This window comes from Lentinula edodes, assembly GCF_021015755.1.
Source record: "Lentinula edodes strain Le(Bin) 0899 ss11 chromosome Unknown C8R40scaffold_10, whole genome shotgun sequence".
In the NCBI taxonomy this organism is placed as follows: domain Eukaryota; kingdom Fungi; phylum Basidiomycota; class Agaricomycetes; order Agaricales; family Omphalotaceae; genus Lentinula; species Lentinula edodes.
Window position 1 is genome coordinate 643,779 of NW_025764316.1, and position 25,024 is coordinate 668,802.

General features: G+C 43.6%; 8 protein-coding genes across 8 annotated transcripts; 3 read left to right on the top strand and 5 right to left on the bottom strand.

Moving 5' to 3' along the window:
• Positions 1 to 2,604: 2,604 nt before the first annotated feature.
• On the top strand, positions 2,605 to 3,213 carry C8R40DRAFT_1040554 (DNA-binding domain of Mlu1-box binding protein MBP1; the record flags this gene model as incomplete). Its single annotated transcript, XM_046223925.1, has 4 exons — positions 2,605 to 2,681; positions 2,732 to 2,817; positions 2,938 to 3,064; positions 3,168 to 3,213. Coding segments are annotated over 4 exons (336 nt in total), but the record flags the coding sequence as incomplete, so codon positions are not given.
• A 1,223-nt stretch (positions 3,214 to 4,436) lies between these two features.
• On the bottom strand, positions 4,437 to 5,875 carry C8R40DRAFT_1095738 (uncharacterized protein; the record flags this gene model as incomplete). Its single annotated transcript, XM_046227714.1, has 3 exons — positions 5,712 to 5,875; positions 4,879 to 5,633; positions 4,437 to 4,818 (listed from the first exon to the last, which is right to left on the bottom strand). Coding segments are annotated over exons 1-3 (1,163 nt in total), but the record flags the coding sequence as incomplete, so codon positions are not given.
• A 2,113-nt stretch (positions 5,876 to 7,988) lies between these two features.
• On the top strand, positions 7,989 to 8,845 carry C8R40DRAFT_1040969 (uncharacterized protein; the record flags this gene model as incomplete). Its single annotated transcript, XM_046223962.1, has 3 exons — positions 7,989 to 8,284; positions 8,346 to 8,617; positions 8,679 to 8,845. The coding sequence occupies 3 exons, from the start codon at positions 7,989 to 7,991 to the stop codon at positions 8,843 to 8,845; spliced, it is 735 nt and encodes a 244-aa protein (XP_046088450.1).
• Positions 8,846 to 9,037: 192 nt separating this feature from the next.
• On the bottom strand, positions 9,038 to 11,928 carry C8R40DRAFT_1095744 (uncharacterized protein). Its single transcript, XM_046227715.1, has 4 exons — positions 11,568 to 11,928; positions 11,235 to 11,505; positions 11,021 to 11,177; positions 9,038 to 10,898 (listed from the first exon to the last, which is right to left on the bottom strand). The coding sequence occupies exons 1-4, from the start codon at positions 11,824 to 11,826 to the stop codon at positions 9,387 to 9,389; spliced, it is 2,199 nt and encodes a 732-aa protein (XP_046088451.1). The 5' UTR covers positions 11,827 to 11,928; the 3' UTR covers positions 9,038 to 9,386.
• Positions 11,900 to 12,599, bottom strand: C8R40DRAFT_1095746 (uncharacterized protein). Its single transcript, XM_046227716.1, has 4 exons — positions 12,551 to 12,599; positions 12,229 to 12,485; positions 11,983 to 12,175; positions 11,900 to 11,921 (listed from the first exon to the last, which is right to left on the bottom strand). Exon 2 carries the CDS (start codon positions 12,472 to 12,474, stop codon positions 12,229 to 12,231), a length of 246 nt encoding a protein of 81 aa, XP_046088452.1. The 5' UTR covers positions 12,475 to 12,485; positions 12,551 to 12,599; the 3' UTR covers positions 11,900 to 11,921; positions 11,983 to 12,175.
• A 713-nt stretch (positions 12,600 to 13,312) lies between these two features.
• On the bottom strand, positions 13,313 to 13,953 carry C8R40DRAFT_1068059 (uncharacterized protein; the record flags this gene model as incomplete). The annotated part of the gene is made up of 4 exons (XM_046225968.1): positions 13,313 to 13,422; positions 13,467 to 13,511; positions 13,600 to 13,653; positions 13,755 to 13,953. 4 exons carry the CDS (start codon positions 13,951 to 13,953, stop codon positions 13,313 to 13,315), a joined length of 408 nt encoding a protein of 135 aa, XP_046088453.1.
• Positions 13,954 to 14,253: 300 nt separating this feature from the next.
• On the bottom strand, positions 14,254 to 17,075 carry C8R40DRAFT_1068060 (uncharacterized protein; the record flags this gene model as incomplete). Its single annotated transcript, XM_046225969.1, has 10 exons — positions 14,254 to 14,411; positions 14,463 to 14,598; positions 14,648 to 14,723; positions 14,781 to 14,863; positions 15,247 to 15,299; positions 15,813 to 15,990; positions 16,183 to 16,229; positions 16,286 to 16,441; positions 16,736 to 16,838; positions 16,890 to 17,075. The coding sequence occupies 10 exons, from the start codon at positions 17,073 to 17,075 to the stop codon at positions 14,254 to 14,256; spliced, it is 1,176 nt and encodes a 391-aa protein (XP_046088454.1).
• A 2,965-nt stretch (positions 17,076 to 20,040) lies between these two features.
• Positions 20,041 to 23,182, top strand: C8R40DRAFT_1068061 (uncharacterized protein; the record flags this gene model as incomplete). Its single annotated transcript, XM_046225970.1, has 18 exons — positions 20,041 to 20,092; positions 20,279 to 20,374; positions 20,434 to 20,574; positions 20,709 to 20,825; positions 20,896 to 20,969; positions 21,048 to 21,083; positions 21,125 to 21,141; positions 21,209 to 21,290; positions 21,336 to 21,468; positions 21,493 to 21,625; positions 21,677 to 21,753; positions 21,943 to 21,951; positions 22,219 to 22,226; positions 22,460 to 22,528; positions 22,578 to 22,649; positions 22,764 to 22,890; positions 22,939 to 23,039; positions 23,159 to 23,182. 18 exons carry the CDS (start codon positions 20,041 to 20,043, stop codon positions 23,180 to 23,182), a joined length of 1,368 nt encoding a protein of 455 aa, XP_046088455.1.
• Between the last annotated feature and the right edge of the window lie 1,842 nt (positions 23,183 to 25,024).

Consider the following 25,024-nt stretch of genomic DNA (forward strand, 5'->3'; position numbering starts at 1 on the left):
GGTCCAATAAGAATACCCTTGGTATGTCATACGTGAATGGTCATCCTTCGGATGTAGTCCGAGTCTGGTATAATCCTGCTTGACAAACAGGTAGACTGCTATCCGTAGGTAGTATTGGGGATGGGTAAACTAACCAACTTGTGGTAGTAGGGGTATATGGTCCCTTCAACTTATTAGACTGATTCAGTATTGACTTTGACTGTCAATCTGGGTCTCAATTACAGTCCTCTTGATACAAATCTATACGTGAAAATGTCACAATTGACAGCATAGACGTCTAGCCAAAATTTAGGCGTGTCAACGTAGCTAGACGATACATGAGTAAATTCAGAATAGAGAGAATATGACGGGACATAAGTAGGGTACTCGCCCAAAGCTCCGCTAACAGGTTGTCGTGGTGCGATGTTTATCATCGGTTCATCTTCTTCGAAGGAATCCATTGGATCTGGATGACTTCCCATCATCGCAGAGCCGTGCGTGACGGATGTTAACACAGGATAAAACAATTTCTGACATGGAAATTGGATCATCAGCGATATTTATGACGCAAAAAATTCAACTAATGATTTCTTCAGTGTCTGGGACGGATGGGATACTCTGTTATTGATAAATGGAAAATCGAGACATATGCGGGAATGGTGACCACGTACTTGTTGTTTTCGTCGCCGGTTAGGCTTTAACGGTTTAAGCTGGTAATCTTTGGTCGCTTGGTTGTACCATTTGAGTAGCCACAGAAACTGGTCGTCGCTCAAATTCATACTTTCTTTCACATATAATTTCTTGACTGCAGGTACGCGACTGCAGTGACTGTGAGAGCCGCATTGGACACAGTGAAGAGCAGCTTTGCACGTTTCACAATCTCTTCTTTTTTTGATACACGCAGTACATTTCTAGAAGGAAAAAATGAGCAAAAATCCGAAACAAAAGCATCAAGTAACGCAACAATTTCTTTGTATTTTTTGTTAATCATTGTCTTCTCTTCTTTACTACAGTTAAGACAATAGGTCCTCCTGAAATTGTTCTTCATGTCCACGGTCGCCCAATCAGGTTCGTTACCTTTGCTCTGTGCGACCGGTTATATTACAATGTCAAATAAAAGAACATATGTACATATGTCAGGTCTGAATACGATTCGGTCATGAATAGTTGTGGTACTGGAGAGACTGGATGACAAGAATTTGCGCAGAGAGGATATTGATCCATGTTGTCCGGTGACCAGTCATTAATGGCCTCGGTCTATAAACTAGTAGGAATATGTTCATTCTTAGTCCATGAGATTTTCGAATGTAAATTGCGGTACAATTTTGAAGTTGGTTCTAGAATTGTACGCGTTACTCATACTTACAAGTAGAACAAAATACATTAGTATAGTGCTTGGCGAGACTGGATATTCGGCACCTGGATAGCAAATGTGCAATCTGAGATGCACTGCTATATGTGATCGGACGAATTTCTTTGTGGAAACAAGGCTTTGTATGTACCTCCTTGCAAGAAGATTTTGGACATTTGCTAACATTACATGTTCGTTTGCATGGCATGTCACGTGATCGAGGTCGACAAACAAGCAGAAACAATGTGAAAGTTATCCGCTGTATGCTGTTTCTTCACCAGGATTACTTCTTCGACGAACGTCTGTGGATGAGACTTATTCGGCCATGTACTAATTTACACATACAACTCATCGTGAAAGAAACTTGTTCGATAGAACGTGTTTGTGGCAACGATTGGTTGGCGATTGTGCAGTTGCAATCTGGGCAGGTATTAAAATGGGTACTGTGGTAGATTTAGCAAGCACTTGACCTGAACTCTGCTTTGAACGTGGCATCTCAGAAGTCTCCGAGGCATTGTTTGAATATTTTCCGCTGGTGCGTGAAGACGTTCTTTGATAGAATAAGGTTGGTATCAATGAACTTTCGCAGGTGTGTATTGATGGACATGTTCATGAGGAATACGCCAAGTTGAATGGCACATTTGAAGTTACTTCTGTATGGGTTGTCTGGTTTTCATATGTTGGTAACATTCCCAATCTACCTCCGGCAATGAAAAACACCAGAAGTTATCACTCAATGTACGAAATTGCCCGTTGGTCTGAAAATCCAAGATGAAGAATTTGGAAAGAAGCACGAAGATTATTATTTGGTGCGTTTCCACTGAGAAGAATGGTTCCGAGGTATGCGCAGTGAAATGTTGATCAATCTGATAGCCTTTGCAATTAAGATTGAATTGGAATTGCACCGTTTTTTGTATTACTTGCATGATGTTCCCATGCAGGATTTTCGGCAGTGCTCAAGTGGATTTTCCATTGCCCGACTGGTATCGTGAAATGTAAGGGGCATCTTTGTGGGTATTTGGCAAGGCCATCTCTGCTTTTAGCGCTAATCGAATTTATAGGCCTCGTTGTTTAATGTGTAAGGATCTGTTTTTTGCCGCCTGGATATATATTTTTCCCTTGTATTTCTTGCGTCATTAACCACCTTATGTGCTTCAGGTATCATTGAACATGTTGCAGGTGCTCTTGTTATTGGTCACGGTTCGTCTGTTGTTCACTGATGGCATTTTATGTAGGACACTGTTGCGAAAAAGTGCTGATATACCATAGAAAACATACGACCTTACCCGACAACAAAACACGATGTTGTCGAAGTCAAATACAAAACCAGTGATAATCCCAAGGGATATATGTGAGGATGTATCTTCCCTCACCGAATCGGTTGCTAAACGATTAGTGTAGATCAGTTTACCAATACCTGTTGAATGGTGAACTAATAATGCGCAACAAAGAGGATGGTTACATCTTGTGGAGCAGTTTGTGGAAAGGTATGCAGATATTTGTCATTGAAGACACTGTTGGGTCTCAATATGCAGTATCAGCCATAGGTTTCTGTGCAGGTATAACCGTGACTGGCGAATACAACAGGAATTGATCAATTTTCGCAGTTAATGTAGCAACCATGCTGAAAATGGAACCAGATATTGGTGAAGTTGTGCGAACTGTCAAACATGGTGTTACACAAATCAGAGGAACATGGATGCCGTACGAGGTGCGTGAACGATTCTGGTTAATGTGTACTGTCTATCTTACCTTTGTTATAGGTTGTTCTGAGTTTGGCGTTACGGTACTAACTGACTTGCATGGCTCATTTTTTGTTGTCATTAACTTGCGATAGGGCAGGTTGGGGCGTGAAGGAGGAGCTAGTCCCATTATTTGGGTAAGAATTATTCTTGACAGGACCGAAGATGATTTTGATTTATTCGTTCAGCCCTGGATTTGTAACAAAATGTTTTCATCCCATTCAGCCGAACTATCGTAAAGCTATCTATCCAGGCGATCGTCGTCAGTATGATCCTCGTCATTATGATCATAAGGGATCGAAAAGGCAGAGGGATATGTTTGTTTATGTTCGGTTTGAGCAGAAAGCATACGGTCGGCTGTCAGCACATTCTTCTTGTGATGCTGCAGCAGCTCAGCCTTATTCCGTGAAATCTCAAGTTGAAGAAAGTGTTAATTTGAGCAAAGACAGTTACTTTCGAAGGTGAAGAAATGAGGTGCAAGTTATACAAGACATGAGATCACATCAAAGTTTGTTTCCTGTGTCTCGATCTCAAAATGAGATGCTGTTGTCGATTGCAACGAGACCATTGATACAAAATCATATAGACCCGAATATGGATGTCCTTGCATGGACGTCGTATTCTTCTTGCAGCACAGCAGTCATGTTACCTCCGATATCCACATTTAACAATCTACGTCACTTTGATCTTGTCGATGCCGCGGCCGTGCTGTACAGATTGACGCGTTGTGAGGATGAATGAGGATGAGCATAATACAGATTGTAAGCTATCACATGCTACTTCTAGGGCAAAAAGACTGATACTTTACCTTTAAAATATCCTTTCTCTGTACCAGAATAGATACCGTGTGTTACCCAAACAACAGTTGCAAAAGCTAATTTTGAGCAGAGGATATGTGCTTCAATATACAGGTTGCGTTGTATTAGTGTTGGGATTGTATACGTTTAGCTTGTCTTTCTTTTTTGTATGTTGTGTTGCTTGAAGTCGCCTAAATCTATGTACAATAATATATGAGAGTGGTCGGGTGACCTTGTTTATGAACAAATAGAAGTTTGTTTTCATGGTGAGTCTCTGATAGAAAGCTGTATGATTATATACAACATACAAGATACATGTATCGAGGATGCTCATGGTGTGCTTTGTTCATGGAGATGGTATGTGATGTGCAGATAATAAACAAGAACGGTGAACAACTTTGGTATAGAAAATGTCGAGGGAACAGCTCTTTGATCTGGTCTTTTACTGAGACAGGTTATCGCTCCATACCGTTGAATAGTACGCACGGTCGGAAGTAAGTAATGCACTGTAGCGATAATGCGATGAAACACGGTACTACCACATGAGAGAGATGGGGGAGGATCGACTGAGTATCCCGCTCTGACTTATAAGATCCCTCAAGTTTCCGTTTCGCAGAATGGACATCGGACAAGAGGCCAGCGCCAGCCTGATGGCAAAGTCGATCGCGCAGCGATTGTATCTTGCGATGAAGATGTTCATCAGAGCCAGAGGGAGATGCGGGACGAGCAGGAAGCTTCGAATCATTCGACGGAGCATCAACACCAATGTTGTCAGAATGGCTTTTCATTGCTCCATAGACTTTTTGGAGCCATCGTTGCGATTTTTGTTGATGTTTAAGAGTGATTTGGTCTTCGTTCCGAGTGAGTTTACTCAGATCAGATTCACAGCCGGCGAGCATCAAAAATGCTGGTTTGAGCTCGTTCTCCGAAACTCCATAGCGCGCCATGACTATAGGGGATAAAAAGATTGACAAGAATCCTGAATATCTCGGACAACCATATTCCTCACCTTCCACCATTGATTGGATTACAGCAATCGCAGTGTGCGGATTGCCTTGACGACGATAACATGCTCCGACTGTTATCCAATTTCTACATTCGCTCCCCGTGGATTGCAGGAGTTCGATGATTTTGCGAGGATCAGACTGAAGATTTCTGAGATTGTAGGAGAAAAGCTCGCCGCATAGACACAGATGTATGTGGGTAGTCAGAGGAATACAGGGAAGAGTTAAAGAGTCAAGTGCTTTCGCTGAGTAGATGTAAGTCAGCGGGGAAATGGTAGCGGTTTTGGGGTTCTCGGATGAATGCGGATACGGATATTGCTTATTTATTACTATTGGCGACAAAAGACTTGAGGAGTTCAAAGCGTTCATCCAAGTGGGAGGATTTGTATCGTCGCGATTGTTGAATTTCGGAGCGTCTATTTCGGGCCTGTTATAGTCGGGTGCGTGAACAAGATTGGTAGAAGGGGTCAAAACTGCATTGGGAATATGCGTATAATGGCGAACGCGGCTGGCATCTAGTATGGGTATATTTTGAAGATTGTTGAGCGGGTGCTCCTTAGGTCTTGGTGTGCCCGACCCTCTATAATTAAGAAATTGATATCCTTCTGCGGAAACAGGGCTCGGGGAGACAGGAATGACTTGGATACCAGAATCCTTCTCTAGGCAAAGAACGCGTTCTAAGCCGTCATGTTTGTTAAATTTGGTGAAGCAACGCGCGCCGCAGCATGAGAACGACGCCCCGGAGGGACATGCACTGTGCCTTTAAGGGTAATCAAAATCATGATGAACGCGTATATGTTGTGAAACGTGAACGTATATGTCACTACAGTCAGAAAACACATTTCGTAGATTGCCAGACTTCATTGATTAACCTCTGATCTTTTCAGCAGTTTCAAGAAAAGCCATCGTCTAGTGGAAGGAAGGAAGGAAGGAAAGAAAGGATTATCTATTATTTATGCATACAGCAGCATTAGATCAACAGACAGACAGGAAACGACAAGAGAAGGCTGAATAAGCGCCCAAGCACTCGTCTCAGGGCTTCATCAATTCATCCATTACAGTCTGCGAGTACTTGGGTATGGTTACTCGATCTGTCTCAAACTGGCCGCTAATTGCATGTTCACAGCTTTAACCTTAGTTCCCGATTACTGGGCATAAGTATGGCCTGTTCATCAAAATTCGAAAAACTCATCGGCTCGGCCACGGACATCGGATTCGTCTCATGACGTTGTCTTAATCCTACCAGGTATAAAAGGCTTTCCTAGACCGCTTATTTCTTGGTGCGACTCTTAATTTTTCCGCCCGGCCTCAAATAATGACCCGCATGCAGATTCTCGCTGCCCTTGCTGCTACTCTTGGAGTATCAGCACAGTCAACGACGACATGAGTACCTGTCGCACAGCTCCACACCTAGTATCATGTCAATTTTTGCAATGGTCTTTCATCATAACTAATGTTTGCGGAGTTGCACCTTGTACAAATGACACTCTTTCTGCCATCGTCACGGATGTCACAGCTGGCTGCGGAACCGAGCTGTCTGCTCTTGGTTTCTCCTCGACCGATACAGCAACTTTGATCTCAATTGTGCAAGAATTTTACCCCACTGTAAGGCAGGTTGTGTGTTTGAAAGAGTAAGATTAGATTTTGATCTCGGCCCCAAGTTCCTTTTGTACTCACATGAACCGCAGCGGTAACACTAATTGTGTTACAGAAACTCTGACCAATCTTCAAGATGCTGTCGGTAGTAACCTTACCTTGACCAATATTGCTGGACTCGTTGCTTCAGGGAATGATACATCTATTTCATCCAACGTCACCTGTTCCAATTGTACCAAGGCGGCCTATAACACCGTGAACTCAGCTTTCCCCAATTTATTTCCTCTTTCACAGGTCAGTAGTGTGGTATAATATACATCTGAAACAACCTCCAATACACGATTAATTGTAGATGGATCTACTCCTTCCGAGATTGTTGAAAGCGCAAGCGACTCCTCGACTTCATCTGATTGAGTGCAATTTCTCTCATATCTGGAAATACTTTCCTTGGTGTAGGTGTCTCGATCGTTCTCATATTGGGATCGGCATTGGCAGTTGTTTTGTAGAATCAATCTTTGCCGAACTTTGTACGCACGGGACTTTTCACGTACGATGTATCCCCGCTTGCATAGTGCACCTACGATTGTAGGCTAATCGGGCTTGAATATGAATATGAAAATGAATGGTTGTGCGTCCCGCACTAGATTAGACTAGTACATACAGCCTTTTGCTTTCATCATACCGGGAAATGTTGGGTGGAATTGGGTGCACCCTTAATACCCGTTATGTTATTCTGAGTCTCTCTGCCTTGGGTGTGGATCTGTCACTTCAATCGTTAATCCCGTAGTAAGCATGGTCACACACTTTTACCCCTTGTTGTGGGTCGGGCTTCATCTGATGTAGCGGTGGTCGCGTTCAATATTTAAAGTTATAACCCGTTTCTTCCTTCCCTCCATCTGGTCTGGCCCCCCTTCCTTTTTTGCTTTCAATTTTCTATCATTTTACGACTTCAATATGCTGGGACATATGAGGATAGCTTTCATTCTTACGGTTGCTGCGACTTTTGTCATTTCCAGTGTCCAATCGTGAGTCATCAATTTCACTACTGAGCAATACCCAAGTAATCATGTCATTGTTCTGCTAGACTTAGTTAAGAATGCCAGAGCTTGCTTGAGGGGGTTGTTGACATCACCCGGTAAGCACAACTGAAGTAGAAAATATTCCGCTCGACAGAATGACATGTTGAATCATGGAATATCACTGACTGCTGAATGATGCCATGAATCATTGTATTTCAGAGTGACTGAAATGCGCATACATTCCCATTCAGTTCAACAGAATTGTGATAATTCAGTGGTGACTGAATCTTCTACTGAATCATCTTGGTTCTTTTGTCTTTTCCATCAAGCAGAATTTTTTCTCCTTCTGGTGTGAAGGTAGGTAGCAGGTAGGTAGGTAGGTAGGTTAACCGACACGGTCCCATTCAGGAACAGCCGCGGCCCGTGCTGCACACATTGAGCCTGGATGCGTGCCACGAACATCCGTAAGAAAACTCCGTAATTCGAGCCGGCTGATCTTTATGCATAGTCCAGATGCTGCCTGTTTAAACCCCTCTGCTATACTGTCCTTTGTCGTTGGCAGTAATTTGGGATCTATTCCGTCAACAGTCAATACCTGGCTCACGGGCATCTGTTCCTCCGGATCCTGCAGTAATCAGTCTATCTCAAATGTGGTGACTAACCTCACCTCCGGCTGCAGCTCCGAACTTTCCAGCCTGGGCATCACCACGTCTTCTATCCAAAGCGAAGTAATTTCCATAGCTCGAGAAGTTTACCCCACCGTTCGTGAAATTGCTTGTTTGAAAGAGCGAGTCTTGTTTTCCATTTGTGAATGGAGTGATGGTTGTGATTGTACGCTGATCCTGTCCGTCTTAAAGTGACACATCCAATCAGTTATGCCCTGTGGAAACGTTGAACAATCTACAGAGCGTTGTCAGCCAATTGAACGTTACTGATCTGAGTGTCTTGAACTTGTTCACAGACGCGGAGACGTTATTCATTAATGGTGTACAGAATGTTGCGTGCACAGATTGCATGAAGGAGAGCTTTTCGATCACAAAAGCCAATTTCCCGAGTCTTGTGTCACAAGCTGAGCCCGATGCACAAGCTGAGCCCGATACACAAGCTCTATGTGGAGCATCTTTCCTTGGTGCGTGTCGCTGTATTCTCCATTCTCATGAATTTTTATCGAGGTTTCGTGGGTTATCCAGATGGAAATTTGCCCAGCACCGTTTCTCAGTCAGCTAATGATGCCGTATTTTCAAGTACCTCATCATCATCAAATAGCAATGCAGGCTCCAGGGTACCCTATGCTGCTTTTGCTCCAGCAGTCACGCTCCTTGGTGGTATCTTTGTAGTTTTTGCCTTCCTGGGTTAGTTTCTGCTCCGTTAGCATGGACAATGTGATAGTAGCTCACGCTCAAAGAGATGGAGATAATTGCACGAAGGACTATCAATATTATTTACTTTCCATTTCGGAAGATACCCTTTGCTTACTGCTTATATCTAATGTCGGACACAAATTGTTTTTGTTCATAGCACATCATCGAATAAAAGCACAATTCATCATGTGTCACAAGACCAGAGTGCTATTTAGCAACAGAGAAGGTCGTCAGTATCATGTCGTCGTCGATTTATCGTAAAAGGTCACAACGGAAAAGCGGAAACAAAGGAAAAAAACAACTGCAAGCAAAGGAAGATATAAATGAATAAACATAACGACGACATATAGGCAAAACTGCAAGGGATTTAAGTGTAGCTTCGATATCTCCTTGAAAAAGCAAAAGGCAAATTAAGATGGGGAATGGTTACGATAGAATTCAAGTATATGTCATAGAGAAAGAAGGAAAATACTCATGGGAATAAGCCAAGAAATTGAGCACCGAGAATAAGTGAAAGCCGGCGATGCTGAAAAGGGTTTATCTTTTCCCAGTTAACCTTCGCGCGATCACCCTGAGCACCACGGCACATATGCCCAGCCCAACGAGCAGAACATAGGGCGGAAGCTGGGAGAGCGTCTGGGGATTGATATGTGAAGCAGAACGCCAATATTGCGAATGAAATATACGAGACACAATGGACGGAGGTTGTCCGGCGGGTGAAGAACGGAATACGCGGTTTATGACCTTGCGGTTGATGGGCCATTCGGAAAGGAATAAAGGCTCGTTTACTTCTTCCACTTTATCTTCGCGTGTCGTTTGTTCTGTTTCATCCTTGATTTGCACAGCGTGTTCGGCCTGCTGCCTGTTCCAGACTAGATTCGCTACTTCAAGTTCCTTGAGCTCAACATCTAATACATCCACCTTGCGTTCTACGTCCGCTAATCGAACTTCAAAAGCTTGTAAGAGCCCGGTTATTTCGGCGATAGAAGCATGTGACCTTGTTTCTTCGTCCGTCTCCTTGGGACTTACTGGGCTAAAAGATATATCTCCTGGTTCTGGCAGGGCGACAAGCGATGGGTGTAGAGGAATCTCCGGAAGAGGTCTGGATGGAGTATGACTTCCTGAACCTTGTCCTGACTTTACAAGAGCGGGAGAAGATGTATCCACAGATCGTAGTTGGTCCTCCCGGATGTTTCCGTCAACATTCTCTAGGGCCTCAAAAATATCTTTAGCACTGGAAGCAGAAGACATCATGGCTGCGGGAATCGGAATTTGAGAAAAAACTCTCTTCGCGGCAGTTTTTCCTGGAGCTGCGGCTCCCAGGTCCTGCACCTCTTCCTCCCACGCGTAAACGCCTCCCCGTTTTTTCGCTCTACCTTTACCTTTTGAAATTGAGAAGGTGCTTTTTGCGAAACTTGGGGTTTGATTTTTGAATGTGGAATTCAAAGTTGCTAGACTGGAATGACTGCTGATCGTATCTTCCAATCTACCTTCTGGAGCAAGGAGTTCCTCGATCGAAGGTTCTTCAAGTCCAGAAACAAAGAGAACATCATCTATTTCGTTTCGGGGAGGATTCGGGAGAGGGCGCGAAGAAGTGATTGTAGAGACATTGTATTCCTCCACTGGAGAACCGACGAAAGCGCTAGGCTCGCTGTCATCGTCAGAAGACGAGGTAGGGGAATGAGAGCTCCCAGAGCTGCCATTCGAGATACTACTGGTACTTCCACTCCTTTCTCTGCTTATCTTTCGCAATTTTTCCAAATCTAGCTCACGGTTGCCTTTGATCTCTTGTAACAGTTTTGCTGAGGTGGGATCACCTTCATCGAAGCTGGAAGAACGCTCAAATGAATCAACCATACCCTTGACTGTTCCGTGACGAGATCGATTGTCATGTATATAATGAGAATGACCGTTAGGTGAAGTCGAACGTGTTGTGAACGAGACCGAGGGACTGATACCGGTGGGTGAAAAAAGGTCGTTGGAGGATGATGATGATGATGCAGAAGAGTATACGGGCAGACCATTCGGGAATGAATGATTGAAAGAAGACTACTTCCAGCAATGAATTGTGACCGTGTGGTTTGAGGTTGTGAAGCCGATCGACGTCTACGATGAGGAGTAAAATCTTCATCTTCATCTTCATCAATGGATCCAGAATGGGCGTCGCCCACGGATGAAAAGTTGATCCCATTCGAAGTTTCTTCGGGCTCCTCCACAAAGCCCCATATCTGATCTTTGAGGTCGTTCTGGCGCAAGATTTGTGAGGTCTTAACTAAAGCATTCTTGGTCTTAACTAAAGCATTCTTCCAAAGCTTGTTGACACCGTAACTGTGCAAAACAAACACGGGTTAAATTCGGTACAGATGAGGTTGTTGTTTGACTTACGCCTCCAAATCTTTTTCGTCAAGTCTGAGGAAGATCCTTCCTGTAATCTTGCTCTCTCGAACAAAGCTCGCGATATCGCGCGCCACTGGAGCGGGAAGTTGGAGCGACTCTCCGGATTTGACCCGAAGGGCAGTAGAAAGATATGCACAGAGTTGGGAAGGAGTCCACAATTTTGGGTTGGGAGGAAGATTCTCAAGCGTAAGGGGTCCTGGGAAGACCACAGGGTTATAAAATGTCCGCGGATGTTTGCCGGAAGAGTCGTTCACCGCTTCTTTTGAATTGTAGGCGAAGGTGGAACGGGTAGAGGTCTAGGTATGTTATCGGAAGACAAACTGGAGCTGTAACGATGTCTGTAGTGAGCACCCTCGTGTTTCCTGTGATCTAAGCTGGTCGCTGGCGGAATCCGAGGAACATAGTGATAATGGGAAGAATCATGAATTCTGGAAGACGAATTCGAGCGAGAAAGGAGCGCTATGGAAGTAGTTTTTATAGCATATGGATGAGCATTGGATCTAACAGACTCTTTGGGAGGAGATGTGGAGCGTGGATAATTGAACTCGTGAATGGACTCGGTCTTTATCGAGGTCATCATCTCGAACGTTGAGGTCAAAGACCAAATGAGCTCACTGCATACATAATGGCGCTATGTATGTAGCATGAGCCCCGGCTGTTCCTCAATGGGACCGTGTCGGTTCTTTCCTTCCTTCCTTCCAATATGTTGACGTTTATTGATGCATGTACATAACAGGCGCTCGGCCACTGGCCAGCCTCAAGGCATTTTTTGATTCTCAGACTGCTGACCACCATTATTGTGAACCGTTGGTTTATAAATCTGCACCTCCTTATGCTGGAGCTTGTTTATCCAACCATTATGGATTCTCCATCGACCCCATCTCGCTCACGATATTCAGATTTACCCAAGCTAGACAGTGAGTAAGGAGGTACGATATCTAATATATTTATTCGTTCCATCGGTCAAGTTAAATTTTAACAGCTATCGATTGGGCTCGCAAGGTGAGGGCTCTCCAACAGCAAGTCGATGCTGACGAAGAAGTACCGAGATGGTGACTGTGTATCGGGATGTCGAGCGGGTTATAGACTTTTCCACATCCAAGATAAACTTCAATGTAGGCTTCGTATAGTGTTGCAAATCCGAAGTAGCACCTTGCGCAGAATTTGGATAGAATCTCGAGTATTTGACGAGTGTATAGGTCGCTGTAACTATTGTTGAGTGTGACATGAAAGTAAAAGGTGAGGGATAAATCGATCTACGTGATGAATTATCGCATTGCATAATGATTTACCGCTTACTACATATGGACACACGCTCGCAAAGTGAAAGAAGAAGAAAAAGACGAAGCAGGAGAACTGCCGACGAGTGAGGCCGAAGGGAAACGCGTCTTATTCAAGTTAGCCTGTGGACTTGTCCACCAAGCTAAGTGCTGTTCTGCTCTAGACGTCGAATAGCAACCGTGAGGTGAACGATTCGAAGATCTTGGGCTCGGTACGTTTCATTAGAAAATTTTGGCAGATCTGCCCAGCCTACTCCGGGTATCCGAGAATCTGTTCGAGATTGACAGGTACCAGGAAAAAGCCATATTCATCTTTCCTGTGTAGTCTTCAGGTGAATGTTCAAACGTTCAGGTAGGGATGATTTATGAATTTTCCCTTTTTGATATTGACTCTAAGTTTCGTGAGAACCTCTTTCAGAGGTTTAAGTTTCGCAGGACGCGGTGGGTTCTTCGGTTTCTCTTCAACGTATCCAGTGAGTGCTGCTTTGGATTTCCCTTTCTTGACTCCTTTCGGCTGCTGAAGGGATTTGAGAGACGGGAGGATAGGAGTAAGACCCGTCCCGATTCGTTTGTCCGATTCTTACGGCGAGTGCGGGTGGCTTTCGATGTCGATGTTGTCGACAGAAAGAACTTCCTCTTCGTTCATAACAAGTAATGAAAAGGTGATTGGGGAAAGATGGCTGTGCAATGTAGCGAGATTAGATTGCTGGCCGTGTGTACTATCATAGTATTTACTCCGTTGTGTATACAATCATAAAAAGGTTCCTACAAATATTCTGAGAACGATTAAAGCATCGAGGGTGCGTCGACATCTATATCTCTTGTGCTTCCGGCGACCTGGATGCCGTGCACACTCTGCAACGCCATCGACCGCAAGATCTTGCCCAAGCCCTCGTCTGTACTGCTTCCAGTTCATATTCGCTTTTTACCAATAACATACCAGCAAAGCCCATCGAGGTGAGACTCAGATCATCGCCGATGCTCCCTATAGTATGATTTTCAAAGCGGCCGGGAATAAGATGCATATGGTCCAGCGTCAGTATAACGTCGTACGAAGTCAAACTTATACTAACCTGGGCTTTCTAATGATATTGAGCCTGCCAAAGATTCGATCGGGGGTCCATTGTCTTTGGTGAATATGTTTATGTAGTTGAATGGTTTCGCTGAGGTCACCACCTGACAATGATGCATTTTCAGAGGCTAGAAACATCTAACAGTCAACACTCACAACTGTGAAAGGCGAACATCTTCTTGCCTACTTTCTTTCCGGCGACCAGCAGCGCATAAGTTTGCAGAAGATCATCAGGCATGAGAGGCGAAGGTTGTAGTTGGTATTCTGTAACCCAAAGACATGTTGAGTGAGATCCGGAAAGGCAAAGGGCGGTCGTGGCCCTTAGTGGTGAGGAGGAAACGTCGCGGTACGACATTGTATTTGCTCATCTTGAGAAGAAGGCTATTTATCAGTGTGCAATCCGGGGCGTTGTCCAGGAACTAGAAAGACACACCAATACCACATACTGCTGGAAGATCTCTTCGGTGAGAAGCTCTCCTGCAAGCAACCCCAGATTTTAACTTGAAAAAAATACTGCGGTGAGCTTCATTATGAATGAGCCTGCAATCATACACTCATCAAATCAGGAGAAGAAGTTTTGTCAGTATCGACCACGGTCTTTATTATAGGCTTCCAGTATCCCGCAGCGCATGGTGTTCCGTTGAAGACCTTGTTGTCATGAAGCCTTGTCGTTGTCGATTAGTATGCACCGGATGAGCAGTAACGCGACTGTGGCAATGGACTCATTGATTTTGATGGCGACCTCGTTCGTCGCACCGGGTCTGGGTGTGTTAGAGGTTGTGCTTGTGTTGAGTTTCTGATCTATATTCGTATCTGAAACACATCGTTAGTTGTGCTCAAAACGAGTTTTACTGCAGTATGTACCTCGAGAGACAGGAGCACGTGAGTCTGTTCTGTTAGTTGATATGGCTTCATTGACGGAACGACGAACCCATGAACTAAAACCGTAAGCCCGTCCAACATGGCCGACGGATGAATCGAGCAATTTCCCAGAGATGTCCTAAATAACATTTGGTTGATATTCACCAAAAATAGACTGCGATTCGTACCTGTAGTTCTTTGCGTAGACGTTTGTTCTCTATTCCTGTCATTTGTGTTATTGTATCAGCCAGCACAGTCGCACATCTAACAGTGTGAAACAGATCGTCCATTTGGCTTGATATATAATATATACCCACTTACCGGAGAGTAGGGAAGGTATGTGGCTTGAAATCCTGGGTACTACCAGTTATCCCCTTGGCGAGTTGTAAGAACCTTCCCCATACCTATATTGCAAGAGGTCCTTCCAACCATTTAAGATACAGCTCAAGATACTTGAACAATACCCCATCAGTCCTTCAGGAGAACAAATACACCAACATCGAAACCAACTGCGGTTCTGAAAAAAGTTACTTTTTATGGACGGGTTTCGTTTCTCAGAAAATGACATCCGTAAAGATATACTTTCGCATATCATATGCACAACATTCTGCGCACTTGACACAAGCACATAGACGAATTCGAAACGTGCGTTAGCAGACACAGGGTATTCCTACAATGAGAACAGGGTCGAACGTCTCTCTTTCTGCCCACGCATTCGTTGAGGGGTGCCACGACCAGTTGTAACATAGGTTGAAATTGCGGTATAGCCATTAACACAAAGACTAACCAGTGCTGAAGAAGCAATTGATTCGTTGGAGTTATAATTCCATCGACGAGAATCTGGGTCAGGAATGGATTCATTGAATATCCGCGAGCGTGTTCATCACCATCCTCACTAGTCAGAGACTCCTGCGGACGCTGATTTCCTACCGTTATTCATCTAGAGGGTTCATCCGTAGCGATGGAGGCGGATATGATCGAGTGAGGGTGATGGAGGAGCTTATTGTGAAGAGTTGTTTGATCTGTGTGGATGCAGAAGTACAATTCGCCGATGACGGCTGCTTCGGCGACGTTGATTGGACCCGGAGGAGAAGCACATCAGTTGATTGTATGACAAGATTTTGGGGATACATGGTGGGTGTCCAGGATACCTTGGGTTCGGTTTGAAGGTAACTGCATGGGATGCTTCCTCAATCTGTTACGGGACAAGGGTCGAAAAGCTCACTGCAATTGAAGCTTAAAAAAAGACCTCTAACTAGCTGACATCGGGATCTGGGAAACCAGCTAGCAACGTTAACAGTAAACAAGTAAGCCAAACACTTTACTAGTAAAATATACGCAAAAATGACGCACACGACTCAACCCTAGTCACAAGCCCAGAATGATGTGATCGTTTGATTCCAGACATCGGTGTAGTCTTCACAAAGCTCTGCCCGCCAATTTGTATTACAGATGCCAACATATTGAAAAGGTGATTGATGTACCGGTAGTCGAACGGGCGTTCATATGTGAACTCGGGAATCTCTTTACCCTTCACGGTCGTGGTCGATATCGACCGGCGGATAGAATAGGATCGGGGATGCTGAAAATGGCTAAACCATGAAGAGCACGTTCCCGGATGGGTGATAAGCGCATACCGAAGATACGATTTCAGACTACGTATCATCCAGATCTCGCCAATTCATCGAAGGTTCGGTTCCTCGTTCTTCAAGGTGTCCAGTACGATCATCATTAGGGCGTTGAACCGGAAGCCAGGAAGCGTATTATTCTCTACAAGAGAGAATTAATCACAATTACGCTATGACCACAGTTAATGCATAGCTCACCAGTGAGCCTCCAAAGTACACCAAAGGCCTTAAAGGACTCTTGGACGTGCTTTGCTTCCGATGAATTCATAGCTTGCGCTAGGATGCTCTCAGCGTGAGATCTAGTCGTGGCGGCGACGAGATTCCAGACGAGATTGACAGCGCGAACATGATATACTGCATAGTGCGATCGAAGATACAACAACAAACAATTACATAATCATTTTGGACACGGTGGATCGATCACCGACGGAAAAATTGGGTCTGAGATCAGATGTTTGCTGGAGGAGGACAAGGATACTTAGTGATCGTTTTGTGGACGAAGGTAAAGTTTGTTTTTTGAAGAAATAGAAATTAAGAGATCAAATATTTTCGTCAAAGGAGAAAGTACATTTCGGCTTACTTCTTGCAAACTATCCAAAACCATAGATAGGCACGTTTTAGGCTCCCAAATCAGCTTGATAGACGAACTGAGTGTATCGACCAAGCGGTTGATCAACGTCAGCGACGGCGAGAAAATCTCACGCAGCTGCGCGAAATCGGCGTTACTGGTCCCCATTGCTTTCGTCGAAGTCTAACCGAAAACCGTACTCAAAGTTATCAAGCTCTCGAATGTGGAGCAAACAGTTATTGGGTACGTTCCGGAGGCCGCAGGAGTATCAAGACGTGGTTTAATGGCGTAGAAAATGCAAGCAAAGATCTGAGGTCGTTCGGTGTCGGTGGTTGATTGTACGATTTCGGGGCGTAGAAGTAATGTGATATGTGATATGTGGAATAGTATTGCGTCGAAGAGTATCAAGCTAGCTTTCATGATGGGAGATGAGGCATTCAAAGGTTCTCGTTCAACTTGAATCTAAGGTGTAAACGATGTTGATTACAGTTTTTTTTTTGCGGTCCGAATATATCCTATCTTATCAGCTGCGTGATGTGACGGGGTTCTAACTATCACACCGGAAGGAGAAAAAATTCTGCTGGATGGAAAAGACAAAAGAACCAAGATGATTCAGTAGATGATTCAGTCACCATTGAATTATCACAATCCTGTTGAACTGAATGGGAATGTATGCACGTTTCAGTTGCTCTGAAATACAATGATTCATGGCATCATTCAGCAGCCAGTGATATTCCATGATTCAACCTGTCATTCTGTCGAGCGGAATATTTTCTATTTCAGGTGTGTATGCAATTCCTTCCTCTATACCTATGCCTCAGGCTTGTAACAGTTCTGCGCTACAAGTACCTATACATCACCTTGATATCTTCAAATCCTGTATCCAGAAGGTCCTTCATGCAGACCTTGAGTACTTTGTTGGAACAGTGTTGATCCATATAAGGTAATATACTATCAAGAATTTTGTGTGTTCGGAGAGGTTCGGAGCTGTTCGGAGTGACAATTTTCCTTGTTCTTTTTGTATTCAAAGCCTCATTGTGATACCTTCTCAGTCACACTCTTACTATGACCTGTTATTTCAGTAGTGTCTTCAGTATACCATCGATGGATGCATTTTTTGAGGAGGCATGGGGTCGAGAAACAGTCACATCACGTTTAGATATTCCGAGTTAGGAACAGATAAATTCGGACTGTAAAAAGAAAAAAACTCGGTTGTTCACGAAATTATGCAAACCCCTGTAAATGACGTCAACTTCTAGTCACTTGCCAACCCGTCTTTCAGGTTTTCATCTTCCAAAGCAGACGAAACGCACTAATCATCGCAGCTACATCAGAACCCCCCCCCAATTATGTAAAGTGATATCATCCAGCGCCAGCATCGAGATCGGCTTGCAGCATCTCCCATGAACAATTTGACACGTACCTTTAGCAATTGCCTGAGAAACATTATACAGTGCGCCCATTCACAAACATTATCAAACGAATTCAACCATTTCTGGACTTGTTGAGTGTAGTTCTTGTATTTAGGAATCGACATGTCATACATCTACACCAAGTGATAAAACATCAGATAACGGCGGGGGATCCTTTGATGATAGAATCGCTACCGTTAAACAACGAACACCGGAATTGTTCTCATTGACCTTTTGACCTTGGTCTTGCGTCCAGCTCACCTGGTTCACATCCGAGATTTCATATTTTGGCTTGGACGCTTTGCTCTTTCCATTGTGTTCCATACCTTGACGCGCGTCGAACAGATATTTTACATGGCGGCATAAGTTAAATGTGGTTGTTTTTGGAGAAGCGAGAAAGTTGAGCGCTTGCCCATTCATGCTTTCAATACAAAGATGGCAAGAGATAAATGACCTCCGGTTGTAAGACAGCTGCGGCACAGGGGGATTATATATCAATAACGATAATAGACAGATGAAGAGAAAAAATTACCGCAATTGCAAGAGACAACTGAAATTTTCATGAGATAAGTAAGTACGGGAAACACTGAGCCAAAGGCGTATGATTCACCATACATCGTAGGATTACTGTCCTGAGAATTGAACACACGCCTTATGCGGCCCAGTGCGTCAATTGTTGTTCATCCATAAGGATCGAGTCCGAGACCCGGAGCAGGGGTATTCGCTCGATACGCAAGCTGTTGCAGTTCTGATGGAAAGATTGTTTTACGATGCTCCAGAAACGGTATTCGAAGCCTGAAAAAAGTCTTGCTGTGAGGACCACACCAGTGAGTGCTTCCAAAATACGAACTTTGAATCGGCTGTCAACCATCCTCGATCAACCTTCAAAACCAACTCATATTAGATGCGAACACCGGAGGTTCGCTCTAGAAATGTTTCTGGCAGAGCGTCCCGAGCTCCATCGGCCATTGGGAGGGAAATAGAGAACGAGAATATGTAACTCCCGGACAACTTGCCAGTTTTGGAGCCCATAGAGGAGTTCCTGATGTTATCAAGGTTGGCTCAAGAGGTATGACGGTCATCCTGGCTCTTTGACTACAAGAATACACTGTGATGTAAGAAGGTTTGAGATCCTCCTTTGTTTGCCCCTGTCCCAGCACGGCCTCGAATCTAACTTTTCTTGAGTCGTAGGACATACAACGATTAGAGATGACATAGGGCTTACGGCAAGCGTTATTCCTTGGATTATCTCCGGAGACTGTAAATCAAGGTCGACTGACCCAGTCATTAAATTAACGCATTCTTCGATGGTCGGTACGTTGTTCGCACTGGACAGTATTCTCCGATGTATTTTTTCTGGCAGATTGACGAAATTGCAGGTTTTTTTACTGTTCTGCAGCGAAAATGAATAACGACTTGCGCCGTTGAAGATATACTGGAAGGTAGGACATAACGTGGAGGAGCAATGGAGATGGTTGAAACTTGTTCTTGCATTTTGGGATAGTTCTCTTTGTGACCGGTATTTGGTTTCGTTTTCATGTTATGCATCCCGTACTTTTTTTGTCTTTTGTCGTCCGAGCGCTGTCGCTATACTAATTCCACAATGCATGTTGAGCAAATAAAATGAGATGGCTTCAGCCTGTTCTTTTGTCAGTGGCCGTAGACGGATATAAAAAGCAGGCGACAGAACTTCGAGCTTTCTTAGAAGATTCAGATCAGCAAGTTTCCTCCCTCATCGAAACTTCTGTCTGATTTTTCTTCTTCTGGTCGTTGTTCCTTCCTTGACATCTTTCTGTGGTATGTTTCTTTTCTAATTCCCGATGAATGCATCGTTTTTCCATAGCAAGGTTAATTGACCCATCTACTTTGAATCATCTTCGCGCGTGAATGAATTAAATAGTAATTGATCACTGGTTCGAACATCATACCAGTATTGGCATCAATCGTAGCGAGTTGAAAGGGATGAACCGCTTATGGGTGTAAACTGGTCATCGGTATCAAGCACAATGAAAGGATCGCCAGTAGGTAAATAGAAGATGAGATTCGATGCATACTGCGTAAGAGTGTGATTCAGAAAAACGGAATGACCAGTATACCATGGGATAGATTTACCGTCGAACTGTGTCCACTACGTCTGCAAAACAAACCACCTATTCGGATGGACAGCTATTGCGTCGACACAGTAACAAAAATTATGACCTACGTCGACAGTTATATATGTGTTTCTGTTGTCATCAAAGCGGAAAGAACAAGTATTGCTAAATATTCCTGGGCGTTTAGCAGTGTTTAAAGGGTTCATTATACAGTGTGAGTGTTGTAAACTGAGATTGGAACGATGAATATTTATCTTTCGTCATCTGAGGTAGTCCGCCAGGGGCAAGATATCTGTTTGGAACGGCTACTGGTCAATAATTACCGGTATCTTGTTCAACATATGAACGATCGACAGCGACTTACTATCTACGGGCTCCGATCACTCTTCAACGAGATGGCGTCGGTCAACCTATGTACCTAATTGAAAGCTATCAATAATGCGTTGTTTTGTGGTGGTTACATTTGAAGTCAGCTTTGCTGTGTTCAGGTAGCTTCGCCCCAAAGTCATCGTTGAAGTTTTGTTTCATTGATTCAGTGTTTGGGACAGATATTATCGATATTTCAGACCTCATCACATCTGCTAGTGACAATGACAGTCGCTTCGTCCCTCCCAAATGCATCTATCTACCAATCAGTGGAGAACTGATGTATAACCAATTTTTGCGTACGTGCAATCGTTTTTCACGCTCGAAATTGAACATTCTGCCCAGTGACAGCGATATCGCCTTAATTAGAGGCTGGATATCGTGAAATGCACATCGATAATCAAATTACGTGGGCAGAGCTCGGAAAAGGCGTCGATATCTGTGTCTTTCGAGTTCTAATTGGGTTATATGCATGGTGCATCCTTTGTTCTGTCCGGTGAACTGTGTCGATATACAAATAGATGTACATCCCACGGGATGGTGGTGGTATGGGTGGGGTATGCGTTCGGAGATCAGGTGCAATATGTCCGGATTTTAGAAAAGAATTAAACGAAGGTAAAATCGAGTTAAGTGGGAGAAGATTTTACATTTTTAATTTGTGGATAAATAGGTACAACTCTAGATGTGCACTGGACGCTTCAGACCTCTACACAGCGACGCCTGATATATTCGCCATGTGCAAGCGATATGTCGATAACATGGTCGTATGAACTAGAAGATAAAGGACTTGGATTGGCATCTCCGAACAGTTTACTGGCATCAGGTCGACTTGTTTATGGGACCGAGGAAAGCATCACGTACTAGTCTTCGTTCATCGACAATTGATTGGCGATAATGCTGTCCCCGAATCATATGGTTCATTTTGTTTTGAAAAAAATCAAGGTAAGTGCATAACTATGTGCGAAGTATGTTACGGTGAGGTCGATAAAGTAGCAAAATATGATTGGCCTGTCGGTTCCCAATATGGGCAAAGGAAAATATTAGGGTACAACATTCTTCTGAAGACTCTGCGAATTTTTATGAGTATTGTTTACTACTGGTTTGTCGTTTTATCAATTCAAGTACGCACCGTGTTCACTGTTGTCTTTAGTTACTTTCAACTTCTCATCGGCTCTAGATTCATAGAGTTCATCCGCCCGGTTTTGTACTCTGTTGAAGTGAAAAAAAGTAAGTTGGTGGCTCAGACTGGGTTATAACCTGAGCATGGGGATTTTCATAAACGATTACAACGCGATTTTCGGGTTCTGGGGCATGATTTTGTATTATATTCGAAATTTGGGGTGCTCGATGAGCAACCTGTTGGTTATGCTGTACTTGGTCCATTTGAGAAACAGGTCCTTGCATGTTTTTCTATAGAATGGACAGGTCAGCTTTTCTGCTTATTGATCATCGTAGGCTCATACTAACGCTCGAGCGGATATGTAGATTTATATTTTACGTCGTTGTCAATGTTCACTATGATGTGCAGAATCATTATTAGTTAAAGGATTGCGGGACTGATAGAGAAAGGATAAGACATTTCATGAAACGGTCTTTCCAGCAGAATTGTTCTGCGAATCTGTTGTCGTATGCAGGTCAGTGCACATCCGAGTCATATATTCCTTGAAACCAGCTCGATGATTTAATTTGTAGACATTGGGGTAAGTTGCAAGCTTGTTTTGACGGTGTGACTGAAGAGGATGATGTCGCAGGTTCATTAGTAAACTCGGTACCGCTTTCTCTCTTGCTTCCACACTCATCATATCCATGGTTGTATTTCGAACATCGTAGAGAGCGAAAATACCTTCGGCATCAACGAAACAGGTATTGTTTCATTCATGCTTGCATCAATATTGACGCTGAGTACGCTGTGCTTTGGAAGATCTAAATGAAGCGTGAAAGAAGAATGCGCAGAGTGTTAACGGTATCTCAGCTCAATGCACTTGATTCGATCTTAAACCAAGTAAGTTATTATCTTCGTGTAATATTTATTATCTTTGACGTTACTTTAGACTATCCACCCGAGTGAACGAATGGTTGCACAGCTGTCCAAAAGTACTGGATTGACAGCTCTGGAAGTTAAAGTAGGTTCGACCATTTGTTTAGTGTAATCGTCTTACGTTTGCTCTGTTCAGAACTGGTTTCATGTAGGAATGCCTTGCATATTTATATTGACACTTAAATTGCAATCGGCGTAGAATCAAAGACGTAGATTGCATCGGAACCAGTTGAAGGACCGGGCGCTGAGGGAAGACGATATATCAAGCCGTTTTTGCTACCAGCTATCGTGTAGTGGGTCAGGACAAGACTTTAAATGCAATAACGGTACGTACGTTCGTTCACCTTGTTTACCATTGAACCATCGATTTGTAGACAAGCCCAGACCTATCCTACTGTCGATGTCGATGATGTTCCCTCATATTTTCAACGACGACTATGATTATTCCCTTCCACCAAATGTTCATCCCATTCAGGTACCTACAACATCATAGGCGTTCGAATTGATATCAAGGTCGCAAATGTCTGATAGCGCTGTAGGATTGTTTCCCGATTGTTGAATGATTGTAATAATGTATCTAAGTAACCGTTGTAGACAGCGGCGAGTATTCCGAATTGATTGGAAAGAATTGCAAAGGACGAAGTTCAGTGTCACTGATTACATCGACGAAATCACAACGATCGTTCGAAACTAAATTTTGATTACAAGCATCATATGTACTACGTGAACTTATTTTTGAGTGAAAGCATAGGAGGAAGGGAAAAACAATATATCAGCTAACCTACGAAGTAACTAGAAAATTGTGCCAAGCCTTGACAAGATAAGGAGTTTTTTTCAAGGCTATGTATAAGATCGTCCGAACAAATTGTGAAAGATTGCACTGATTTCTGCTAATGGCACTAACACATCCAATGGTCTACTTGGTGCGACAGTTTGCCTCACCAGCAGAGTGTACTGCAGAAGAAGACAGGATACGTTACCATACGTGAAGTATACGACAAGATGAATAAATCTTACAATGTTTCTGTTGAGCATCGTTAGATTCAGAAAACTCGCTTTAACGCTAAGAATTCACGAACGTTTACTACCTCCAATCTGCTGATAACTTCTGCACACCTACGGCAAACATTGAATTGAGCTTTATTGCTATGAAGTGCTTGGTGGCGTCTGAAAAATATGTCGTTAAATAAGAACAGGATAGGATAGAATCAGGTGTAGAAAGAAATCGCAGCGATGAACAACGGACTTGCAGTCATGTTTTCGAGCAAACCCCTTATTGCATCCCGGCCATTGACAGATGAACGGTCTCTCCTTCGTGTGTGACCGAAGATGACCTAAATAAGAAGATTAACTAAATCCGATATCGCTCAGCAGAATATTAAAAAGGAAAAGACCTGCCGTTTAAATTAACTCGACGTGTAAAAGTGGTCTCGCATCCTGGAACTGGGCAAAGAAATTTTGCCTCCTTCTTTCGCCTCTTCGTGCTAGCCATTTTAATGGCAGACGTTGTAACTGTCTGCTTTTCAACTTGTAAAATTTGCGGTAAACAAAGGGTGCCAGTAGAACGATTTGTGTCTCCAGCGGGTCTGTTGCCTTTTTCGAGAGCGCAAGGAACTTTAACAATCGTGTTGTCGCGGGCTTGCCCCGAAATATCTTCCGGTTGTATTGCAGGCGGAAGATACGGTTTCAAAATCGAAAGAGCACAAAGAAATGCAGGAGGTCTGTCTCCGATTGTCTCAGTTGCTGGACGGCTAGTTTGAGTGGATGAATAGGTGACACTAGTAGATGAATTGTCGAAAATCATTGCTGGATTGCAAAAGGTGGTTGTGAACTTGAAGTCAGTAGCGCAGAATATGTTTATATATTTTTTGCAACCTCAATTTCAGTTGTCGAAGGTGAGGGAGATTCAGATTGGGGACACGATTCTCACGACCGTCTGCTCCTTCAATGAATAGAGTCCAGGCAGGGGTTCATTGGCTGGAGGATGCAGAAGCGTCTCAAACCTGAGATATACCTTCCATATTATACCTAAGTAGTCGCATATCATCAGTAAGAGACACGAACGCAGACATTCGAAGATTTCAAGCAAGTTTCATGGCCTCTCGAGCTGTCATAAGATGCCGTACAGCTCGGCTTGGTGAGGACCTTTGGCGTGGCAAGATCAGTACCCCCGATCTCACCTTGCTTGCTAGGTCCTTTGCCACCCCGTCTTTGCCAAGCGCCCGTGCATTTTTTTCACACGTTAAGCGCCTTTCTATCGTTTCTTTCCTGACATGTCCCTCTGTAGTATGTACTCATCTTCATTATGATTATCCTTATTTTGTGCCTATTCCCACGTACTCGCTCCATAATCCCTTGACCGCCATTTCCTTCCTTCTATTTGGACTTCTTTTAACCCAATGCACAACTTTTTAAATGTTCGGAAATATTCATTTGTCAAAGATGTTGTGGGGTGATTGT